Source organism: Aplidium turbinatum, chromosome 5 (genome assembly GCF_918807975.1).
Source record: "Aplidium turbinatum chromosome 5, kaAplTurb1.1, whole genome shotgun sequence".
In the NCBI taxonomy this organism is placed as follows: Eukaryota; Metazoa; Chordata; class Ascidiacea; order Aplousobranchia; family Polyclinidae; genus Aplidium; species Aplidium turbinatum.
Window position 1 is genome coordinate 12828568 of NC_137476.1, and position 12145 is coordinate 12840712.

Here is a 12145-nt window from a genome sequence, read left to right on the forward strand (position 1 = left end):
ATCGGTGTATTTTGTATGCAAACCAGGGCCCAGGGGTGCTCTCTCATTTATGTTGTTACCTCAGATTTTTATTTTGGGGTGCTTAAGCACCCTTCGCACCCCTGAAATGACGCCTATGCTAGGCTGTATACCAAATTTTAGGTCAAAATATTGAAAAACCATTCATTAGGGGCAAAAAATGTGATTTTTGACCCCAGCGAGGGAATTTTTTTCATAAAAATTAATTTTGGATATAAAATCTAACACAGTTGAGGGAATCAGTTGATTTAAAAGTGTATTCCAGTATTCCTATTCCAGTCTATTCCAATCTCAATTGAAGAAAAGGTGGAAAATTTATGCATACTGTTAGGCGGTTCCTATGGCACAGCAATATCATCTGCTCATGTAGCATTGCCTACCAATGAAGACGCATTGGCAATAATCTCAAACCAACCTGCTCCTATTTCTCTTTTTGAGGCCAATGAACTTTGCGCTACATTATGGTGGAACGAGATACTGTAGTTTGGTATATTGGATACTTCAAGGAGATGCTTTCAGCCAAAGATTATAGTATTGAACATCTTGTAAGAAAGGACTCTGAAAAGGAGTCGAGGTTGTGACAAATTGGTGGCAGGTGCCACTGCCGCGGCACCTGCCACTGTTTTTGTGGCAGGTGCCACCGATTTTGGTGGCAGGTGCCACTGCTTTTGTGGCAGGTGCCACCCATTTTGGTGGCAGGTGCCACGGTTTTTGTGGCAGGTGCCACCGATTTTGTGGCAGGTGCCACTGCTTTTGTGGCAGGTGCCACCGATTTTGGTGGCAGGTGCCACGGTTTTTGTGGCAGGTGCCACCGATTTTGTGGCAGGTGCCACCGATTTTGATGGCAGGTGCCACTGCTTTTGTGGCAGGTGCCACCGATTTTGGTGGCAGGTGCCACCGATTTTGGTGGCAGGTGTCCTTGATTTTGTGGCAGATGTCACCGATTTTGGTGGCAGGTGTCACCGATTTTGTTACAGGTGTCACCCAAATTCGTGACATGTGTCGCCCAAGTTTATGTTTGTTGAATATTATTCTAGTCATAATAATGCAGCGATAGATTTCACGCTACAGTGGTCACAATAGTTAGCCTCACACTGCTGTAGTAAGGTTCTGCCGATGTTCTACCACCCAAAATCTCACGCAAAATATAGCATTTCATTTGATAAAAATGAATTTATGTAAAATCAAGTTATTTTTGCCAATTTTTAAATTTCGCAGTGACCCTCCAGTTGTCCATATTGCAAGAAAAACTAGTAAAGCAAGTCGTCCCGATCTTCCACTGTCCCTATCTTATGTAAAGGCATCGGCCTATTTGAAACAAAGTTTAACCTAGATCGAGTTAACGCAGCTATAGTATAGGCCTACTAGCTTACTGCGAACTTCAAACACGTTTAATCCCTTTCATCATAGCCGTAGAATTAGGCTAAACATAGAAGAATAAAACAATTTATCATAGAAGAATATTTATTTCATTTATTATTTATTTGCGTCAGACAAAGCTGTCCATATCCAAAACAAAACAACGAAATAATACACAAACTGCAAATGCACAAAGGTCACAGAGAGCCACTTTGGATGCCGCCGGTTTAAAAGCTCACTAAATAGGCAGTGTGTTCACATATCTACTGTTATAATTTACTGTTTACATATTTACATATCTATTACATATCTATTCTTTACATATCTATTTAATTTACATATCTACTGTTATAATTCACATACAATGAGCGTTGGAAGAATTGAAAGTATTCAGAACGATAAAAACAATCAGATGACATCATGTCTGATATAAAGCGATTTGAGGAGTGTATGCAACGGTTAATAAACGAAAACATGTTTTTCCTAATTGAAAGCATCAAACGTTGCTACATTATTCATTACTTTAATGTTCACGGGCACTGACATAACGAGGCAAGTTGTGCAATATTCTGAAAGAGTCATTGTAAGCAACAAGCAATCGTTTCATACTTATTATAGAAGAATATAGAATATATTTTATTATAGAAGATCTAAACTTGTTCCACAACTGGGATGAGTAAAACGACATACAATAAGATCTAAATAAGTTACAATGTTTTTTACAGCGGGTGAGCATTTAGAAAAATGAGATTTTGCATTATTTGCAGCACAGTACTGAGAGCGTACTTGCCTTGAAATATCATTTTCATCTGAAAGAGAACTCTCAATAAATACACCGAGGTATTTTACAGAGTCTGTGAACACAATTTCAGATTTACCTAGATGTAGCAAATAAGCACGTGAAAGATAAAATTTTTGGGGAGAATAACATACCAAATTACTTTTTAGAATTGAAAGTAATTTCATGTTCAACAGCATACTTGTGGCAAACATCTAACAAATTTTGTAAGCCACACAAACTAGGCGAGATGCAGCAAATGTCATCAGCAAACATAACAGGCTATGATCTAGACAAGAGTTGCCAACATAGCAACCAACTTTTGTTTTATTGAGCTCATAAGAAAGCTAATCAATATATACGGCAAAAAGATAGGGGCTTAACACCCCACCTTGTCTGACTCCGTTGGACACAGTAAATGATTGGGACAAGTGACCTCCCCACATCACTCGCATGGTTTGTTTACTAGCCTAAAGTTTACTAACAGTATTCCCATTAGCGAACAAAATACATAGGCACGTTACGTGTGATAAGCGTTTCAAACAATAAATGATGATTGACTTTGTCGAAGGCTTTTGAAGCATCCAAAAAGACAGAATATACAGGAGTGTCATGACTGATATAAGAGGACACTGCTTGTTTTAATAAGAAAACACTCATGTCAGTACTATGACCAGACTTAAACCCAAATTGATTGTCACTGGTATTCAAGAAAGGCAATAGATGATTCAAAATAAAACGTTCAAACAGTTTTGCATTAACCATTTTGGTGGTGCAAACAAAATTTTGTCAATACAAATATATTTATGAAAACGTAGTAGGCCTAATTTACAATTTGACTAAATAACTGGACAACTATCCTCTCAACGGCCCTACATACATCAGACTGTTATGCCCTTAAAAAATTTTGTTAGCCTTCACCTTCAGGCTTAGCTCATGATGTACTGGATTGAAAATCATATTGCTAATTATAAATTTCGTCACTACCAAGATAATGTGTTAGTCCGAAAATAAATACTTAACTTCTTTAGCCTATGTAGTACCGTATGTAGGCTATTGGTTTATTTGTATTTTATTTCATGTTAAGCCAGAAGGTTCACATCAGGCTACCACGGTACGCTAAAAGAAACACAATATCTTATTAAACACGACATCGACTCCAAAATTATAAAGCAGCGGTTCCCAACCTTTTCACACCGGGGACCTGTAAAAATTACATAAAAATTGGGGACCTTCATCAAACGATCGTAGGGAATAGAATAATCCTATTTGCAATCTTTTGAGGACCAAAGTTGTCTTTGCATACCGTAATGCAAGATTTCCGCATAGACCATGAATTTAAGAAAAAAATTAAAACAAAACGTTAAATCAAAACATTTCAAACAAAAATGTCAATCCATGAAAACACACACAAAATCAATATATTCGGCTACTAGGAAATTTATTGCCGTTTCGCTGTTGCCGTTATCTGAGGAAATAAGGAATTAGAAATAATTGCCTCTACCCAGGGATCAATTTCGAGTAATGGGTAGTACCAAATTTAAGTCATAAGTAAAGTAGACAACCGGAAACAGACATTGTCGTCGGCTGCAGCGTGGGTCAGGTGTACGTCCGCGTCGGAAGGCGTACACCGATGCATAGCGCTCAAGTCCGCTTTCCCGCAATGCAGGATAAAGATAACAAACAAACAAAGGAAGATTATTTCGAACGCCTAGAACCGTTGGACGTGGAGTGAACAACAATTCAGTCTTTGACTCCATGTTTGATGAATTTCACTTTGATAGTCCATTAGGCTTCAACACATCAACAATGATGAGGGCACTAAAGTTTTGAAAAGAACCGGATTTGCAGAAAATCTGTAGAAGTTGCTTCATCTTCGCCATGGGTCTGTTTGGGTGTTGGTTAATCTGTGATGGGCAATAAAAATCGATGAAAATGAAGGCTGCATGCCAGGGCTGAGGCGCGTTGTGATATAAAGCGCGCCTCTTTCCAGAACTAACTGTTCTAATGTAGGGTAGTAGGCCTATTTTCACTGCAAGTCTGCAATGAAAGTTAGGCAATCTGTAGTGCAAAACAATATCAAGCACAATACCATCTGGATGGAATGGGCTACATTTAACCAATAGGTTTATATACTACAGTAATGTAGGCTACAGTAAAGACTACGTATGTGATAAACACGCGAAATAGTTGCCAATAGTGTACCATCGTCAGTCGCCACGGATGTTTCCTAGACTATAACAAACCAATTACTCTTGCATCTCAAAAGAAAATGTTGTTTCAAGAAACGAATTTTTGACATATTTTTGTTTTGTAGCATCACCTTATGGGCTGTCGAACATATAAGAATTTAGAAGTATGATTGTGTTGTTTAAGCAAACTGGATTCTTACCTTGATCACAAAAATGCCACAATTGTTGGCGTCGTATTGTTTCAGATGAAACAATTCCCCTGGTACCCAGCACACCTCTCTCAACGCCATGTCCGTTTTGCTCACTCGTGTGGTAAAGAATATTCTAAAGCAAACACTGTGTAGCCTAAAACACAGAAATGGCAACCAGGCTTTGCTTAAACATGTACCATAATCCGCAAAAACATTACACATGAACATATACACATTGCAATGCAAAACAATGTGAGTTATGCGAAACTAAACTTTTTTTAAATCATAGACTACTCTCACTTTAAACTGTCACATGCTTTAGAACTTCCTTCTTTTGTCGTCCCATATGGTTCAACCAGATAAACCGTGGAAGAAGGTATGTGAACATACTGTGAACAAAATTAGTTGCATTGGACAGTGGACACACACGATGAAGTGAGAGGAACAGCCTTTTTAGGCCTACAAGTTAAGTTTACCTGGTCAAGTTGCAATCTGCAAATGTGATGATAACATAGCGAAGTTTTTCTATTGCAGTACAAAATAACATATATAGGCTATCTGAAACATTGGGCATGCGCATGGGCAAAGTTACATTATACCACCGCAAAGCAAAGTCATACGGTAAGAACCGGAATGGCCCGTTTCGGTGAGTCCGATTCGGTGAGTCCGATCCCTTAACGGGGGATTTTTTCATTTTTTTTTTAAATTATCGGGTACCGTAGCCTAATTATCATTGCCGTTTTAGGGTTAAGGTTTAGGGCTTAAGGTTAGGGCAGGGGTTCTTAACCGGGGATAAATTTACCCTCAGGGGGTAAATTTCACCTACCGAGGGGGTAAATTTACTGAATCATAAATTAAAGCAAACTTTATTTTTTCAGTTATTAAAAAACTGATAGTGTTGCACTCGATTTCAATTCAAATTTATGCTTAATGTAAGTTTTCTTATTTTTCTTTTATCTCTATGCAAGTAGACTACCGGTAGGCCTACCAGTTTCATTTCAGCAGCGTATGTGTGCTACATTTTTGGAAAAAATGGATACTGGAAAAATTGGATAAGTACTTTCAACAAAATAATATATCCTGGAATCATGTGGGTTTACTTTGCATAGAAGGTGCCCCTTCTATGCTCGGTGCTAAGTCTGGTTTTACAACTCTGGTGAAAAAACGCGCACCGAACATCATTTCTACTCACTGTGCCTTCATCGACATGCACTGGCAAGTAAAACCCTTCTAGAATATTTGAAAGCAGTATTGAAACATGTGGTTGAATGTGTGAATTTTATCAGGGCACGTGCTCTTAATCATCGTCTTTTCAAAGTGGTTTGTAATCAGATGAGATCAGAACACTCTGTTCTCCTTTATCACACCAAAGTTCGGTGGCTCTCTATAGGGGTCTGGTTTTGTCTCGAGTTTTCAAACTACATGGTGAAATCGAGATGTTTCTTAGAGAACGCAAATCCCCATTGAGTAAGCACTTTAGCGACAACAAACTTATTGGTGCATTGGCTTACTTGACAGACACTTTTTCAAGTTTGAACTAGCTCATTATGCAAATGCAAGGAAAAAGTGTTACCATTATAGATGTAGGCTAGGCTACATGATAAACTTCAGGGCTTCCAGACAAAATTAGATCTGTGGAGTAGAAGAGTTCAAAAAGGAGTTTACGCAAATTTTCCAACATTTGATGATTGGAATGTCAGTAGAAGTCGTAACGAGATTTCTGATCTCGAAGTCGAAATATGCCAGCACCTTGCCGCCTTGAAAAAAAAAACTTTGACGGTTACTTCGAAGGTGAAAGTTTTAACAATACTGCTCTTTGGATAACTCATCCCTTCGAAGCCAAGTTAGAAAGTATTGCTGGCGATGATCTTTGCAAAGATGAATTGATGGATCTTCAATGTTCAACAACGCTTTGTTCCAAATTCTTATTGTGCAATGGTGACTTTTCCAAGTTTTGGTATGGATTAGTCGAAGAGTTTCCTACGCTGACTAAGCGTGCATTTGAAGTTATTATACCTTTTCCAACTACTTATCTGTGTGAAGCAGGGTTCTCTACATGGTTGACTATTAAAACAAAACATCGATCTCGCTTAGTTCCCAAAGACGACATGCGAGTAGATCTTTCAACGACTGTTCCAAGAATCTCCAAAATTGTTCGTGGAAAGCAAGCACAAAAGTCATTTGAGTAGACATTATTTTTCACAGGAACCCATCAAGAACAATCTTGTCTTCGGCAAATAAACAGCTTGTTTTTGATTATTGCCAAGGTAAATCCAGACAAAAAAGGATGTCTTGAATTTCTTCCCTTGGTTGACTGGACACGATGACATCACAAGAGGCCACCAAAACGGTGGGGGTAAATTTTACTTTTTTCATTTGGCCAGGGGTAAACGAGACAAAAAAGGTTAAGAACCCCTGGGTTAGGGGTTAGAAGTTAGGAACTCACCGAATAGTAGCAGACCCGTAAGAACAGAGTAGCCTACATACACAAGTATACATACCAGTAGATTCCAATGGGTTCCACTTTTGTTGTAAGCTCCCATGAATACTTCTATCCTGCTAAAATTTACCTGAAACAAAGTGAATGCATCAGACAGGCTAATCTACTTCAAACTTAAAAACATGAAATGAACATGAATTGACATAGAAAAGAACGTAGGAGCTTCCAGAAAAAACCTGATTCCTTGGAAAGTTTATTTATAAAACAACAGTCTACAAATGAAATTATCAGACGAAAGTTTACGCCTAACCATTTACAGTAAAATACAATATTTTGAAATGCCACAAAGCTTTCTGAGTTGCGCTGTCGTCCGCTATGTTGAGCATTTCAAGCAGCCCATTCGCTTTTCCATCACTAAATGTAATCAGAGCAATCCATTCAGAATTGCGAACTTCGTGCTTATGTTATTTAATTATATATATAGCTTGAATAAGTGATCATTTGAAATAATCCTAATTTAAATAATTGTAATTTTTAGTGTACCTAGACCTAATTGCCATTTCAATTAATGGTAATTGCGGTTTGCGAAATGAGATGAGATGGGAACTCAGGTCTCAGGTTATCACCAATCAATACTTTTGGACCATCGATGTTTCTGATAGTGATATATGGCTAAATTATAGTCTGAAGCCAATCGTTACAACAAGCATGGTCGAACCAACCTGACTTTGATCTGTTATATCGTGCATGCGTTGGGCCTCCTTCCATCCATGTATCCCAAAGGTGCTCTGCTTTGTACACAGTGTACATTGGCAACATTTTTCCCGATGCAGTGCCAGCAAACATAATAGATGTTGATCCTTTTGAATGATTCATAATTCTTTCAGGGTATTTGATTCCACATTTGAATATGCATCGCTTCTTGCCTGGGACGTCTGATGAGTTTGTTTCGTCATAGTTTATTATTGCCTGTGGTTCCACATCCACATTCAGAAGACTTTCTTCTAGATTGTTAAAGTACACACTCACAGTTTCAGCACTTACTTCTGCTTGACCACGCTTTATATTTTGGCAGTGGCGTTGGGTAATTTCAGCTTCACTTCGTTTTAGGAAGGAGTAACCCCAGTCAGAACCTGGAATATTGTTACGAAAGGCAGCAACAGTCTTTTCTTGTTGTGTTAGTATTCTGTGACCAATCATTCTGACGTCCAATATATCAAGGGGCTGGCCCCAATAACCACATGTTTGAATGATGTGGACTAAGGCATGCTCTTCGAGTCTTCAGCATCTGAAAATGCTGTTGGTCTTCCAACATCTGTGAATGACATTTATCACGCTTGTCGCTTATGTTTGATAGGTCGCATTGGGATTCCACACTCCTCTGCAGCTTTTCTTAGAGACAGACCAGAGTCTACTGCCTTCTGTAAGTTCTCTTCATCATAGTCCTTGTAGCTCCTTGAACCAAGTGATCTTTTATGCTTTCTAGGCATTGTCAGTCTAAGATAAATAATATTTTTGTTAGTAACTGTGTAATAAAATATATATACTGTGCAAAGTAACCCCATAAACATTTAATTATGACTTATGAATGTAAAACAGATATTTTTGCCAGAAATATATTACCAGCCTACTCCAAAAGCTATATTTATGCTAACAATAGGGTAAACTAACATTATATGCAAAATCAATAACAAACTCACATTTCTTATCTTCGTGCTTCACGGAAGTTTTCAATGTCAGAATTTTGTCGAAATAGTATAATATTATTTAATATTTTATATATTATACAGTTACTGCTAATATTCTATGGGGAAGAGAATTACTGTCAAAAACTGAAAGAAAGAAGTGACCGATTAATATGGAATAGTTCATTTGACTTTATTTTATCTATAACGTAGAAAAATCCAACATACCAAAAACGGTATATTGAGTAAACCGCCATGGATAGTTAGCTACCTGCCACGGATACCGGTACAGTACCGTACTAGTTAATTAACTGCCACGGATAGTTAGTTGACTACTGCAGATGTGAACTTGACGGAGCAATGTATCAAGGTATCAATCCTGACATAGATACATGTTGCCTTAGTTAACTGCCGCATATATAAGTTTCCTGTTATTGATTTATTGAGTAAACTGCCACGGATAGATAGTTAACTGCCACGGATAGTTAGTTAATTGCTACAGACGTGAACTTGATGGAGCAATGTATCATTGTATCAATCCTGATATGGATAGGCTACCCTATATGTTGCCTTAGTTAACTTCCGCATACATAAGTTGCCTGTTATGGGTAGTGACAGTAGATTACCGGGACGAGCAACTCCGTTGTTCCGCCAACATTAGAAGGGTAAATTGCCAATTTGACATTTTTTTCACGCTTTGCTGCTGGCTTGCTTTCAACTAAAAACTTTAAATTACTTTAAAACCAACTTCACTCTTTTTATATAACCCATAAAAAATACATTATTTTGTAAATAAAATAAAAAATTACCCTTCTAATGTTGCGGATGAACAAAAAAGCGGATTTAGTTAACAATCCCGGTAATCTACTATCCCTAGTTATGGGTATATTGAGTAAACTGCCACGGATAGTTAGCTACCTGCCACGGATAGCTAATTAACTGCCACGGATAGTTAGTTGACTGCTGCAGATGTGAACTTGACGGAGCAATGTATCAAGGTATCAATCCTGACATAGATGGGTGTTGCCTTAGTTAACTACCGCATATATAAGTTGCCTGATTGATATATTGAGTAAACTGCCACGGATAGTTAGTTAACTGCCACGAATAGTTAGTTAATTGCTACAGACGTGAACTTGACGGAGCAATGTACCAAGGTATCAATCCTGGCATTGATATATGTTGCCTTTGTTAACTTCCGCATATATAAGCTGCCTGTTATGGATATATTGAGTAAACTGCCACGGACATTGAGTTACCTGCCACGGATATTGAGACTGCCACGAATATTCAGTTACCAGTAACTGCTGCAGATCAGGGTTGCCAGGTCCACTTATGGAAAAAATGCCAAACAACTGGTCAAAAAATGCCAAATGACCTAAAAAAAATGCTAAATAGGCAAAACGCTGCAAAATCGAAGGTTTCTTCCTTATAAAAGTAATAGATTCGGTAAAAAATGGATAAAACTGCAACAAAACTCAGCCTACACTTGCTGCTATTGCACAACCTAGTATCTTCATTCTTGAGAGTACGATACCGTGCTCTTCAGAAAAAAAGACTTTTAAAAAAATGACAATAATACAAAAAAATCCTTTTAGATCTTGATGATATTTCCAAGATCTGGTTAAAAAACTGAGCTGAAATACCATCAAACGGCTGAGAACCACATAGAAGTTGGAACACATCACGTCATCATGCTGTTTTGGTAAAATCATACTGGACTACTGGAGCGTGAAGTAAATTTAGTCTCCAACCAAAATTGCAGACTTAGTCGAAAGTAATTTTACCAAGGACTACGAAAAATTGATTTTTAACAAGAAATTTCGCTTTATTAGGGAGTTATTAACAAACCTATTACCCTGTCAACCATTTTTGGGGAACTTTTCAAAGTTTACCCGGATTTCAAAGTATCCCCATTTTACGGTAGCTGATTCCAGTGATTCGTTATGCGAAACTTGAATATATCGGAAATGAAGTAACTTCATTGTCTGAAAGCTTTTTGTCTGACACTCATCAAGATGTATGACGTCTATGATGTTACGTTTGCTAAACTTTAAAGCATAAAAGTTAGTGACTTACCGGAATAAGACCGTTTTTTGGATCAACCAAGGAGAAAATTTATAACTAATAAAATAAAACTTTTCAGGTGAATAAAGCAAGACATAGGCCTATTCATTTAGTTTTCAATTATTTAATGATTTTGCAGGGGTCAAAGGTTTTTATTTGTTTAATTTAAAGTTTATAACCCCTGATGACAGCAGATACGCTGCTGGCGTAACAAAGCTTCGATGGCACAGAGATAACGCAATGAGCCTCAAAGAATTTATTTTATTTTGTTAGTTCGAATTGCAGAATTTAGAACGCCAAACTTTTTAACTAGCCTTTTCAGAATGAATAGATTTTTGAATTTAAAACGTAAGAATTATCGTAATGCTTATTTTATGTTGTGTGTGAAACTTGTTTGTGCGGATGTAAATAAAGCACTTCCAAAATAAAAGAAAAACAAGCAATTACATAATTTAAAATTGGCAAATTCCAACAACATGTTTACGAACTGGGGTGAACTCCTGGTGAGATTCCGTCGCAGAGGTGAACCGTTTGTTAAAGCGGAGAAGATTGAAAGCGACGAATTGCCATTGAACAGAATCACTTGGGAAAGCTGCGAGTGGAAGGTTATTTAAGTAGAAAATGATTTATCAAAATTATATTTGTGCACAACAAGTGAGTTTTTTAAAAACGTAAATGTTATGGGAGGATTATATTTTGTAGAAAGTTAAAAACAATGGAAATTACATCGCGGGTCCCTACAAGTTTATTGTAAAAATTAAATTGCTGAGAATCGGTACAAGTTGGTGAAGTTTAACTTATCACAAGATAAAGCTAGTACGGTACTTACTTTGTGTTTGTGTTTGATTGATTCGGGTAGATATATAATTGTACTTTCCAACGATGGCAAAATTGTTAAAATCCGACCACAAATGAGAAAGCTACAGCACTTTTAGTGGAAGGACTATTTATCGATTACAGCAAACAGGGGGTGGCTTAAACGGTGGCTTATGAGAATTAGTACAAGTTGGTGAAGTTTATGTCATCACAAGATAAAAATAGTACTTGTTTTGGATTTGTAGCCAATTGATTCAGGTAGATGTATGATCGTGCTTTCCAACAATGGTAAAATTATTAAAATCCGAGCAGTATGAGAAAGCTACAGCACATAGTGGCAAAGGTTTCATATTTTTGATGTTAAACTTTAATTAGATAAATTTTTAGTTGAATTTATGCAAATTGATAAGTTTTATGCCATCTTAGGGCCTTGTATCGAACTCTCGACGTTGGTATAATGTTTTTATTGTGAAAACATAGTAAATTGTCAAAAAAGCCATATCCATTCCGCCTTATCACCTCCATTCCGCCGCTTTTTACTTTCCTTTTTTTCACCCTCCCAATAATAGTTGCGTCCGTTTTGTGACGTCATATTGACC

General features: G+C 37.4%; 1 protein-coding gene across 2 annotated transcripts; it reads right to left on the reverse strand.

Annotated features, from left to right (window-relative positions):
* Positions 1–1471: 1471 nt before the first annotated feature.
* LOC145770841 (uncharacterized) lies at positions 1472–8812 on the reverse strand. Of its 2 annotated transcripts, XM_082582575.1 has the most exons (6): positions 8679–8812; positions 7701–8475; positions 7040–7108; positions 4839–4927; positions 4548–4671; positions 1472–4062 (listed from the first exon to the last, which is right to left on the reverse strand). In XM_082582575.1, exons 2-6 carry the CDS (start codon positions 7725–7727, stop codon positions 3928–3930), a joined length of 444 nt encoding a protein of 147 aa, XP_082438701.1. In that variant the 5' UTR covers positions 7728–8475; positions 8679–8812; the 3' UTR covers positions 1472–3927. The 2 variants fall into 2 exon arrangements, 1 of the variants encoding a protein (XP_082438701.1); XR_014289180.1 differs by lacking the exons at positions 1472–4062; positions 4839–4927 and having other exon boundaries at positions 4568–4671.
* Between the last annotated feature and the right edge of the window lie 3333 nt (positions 8813–12145).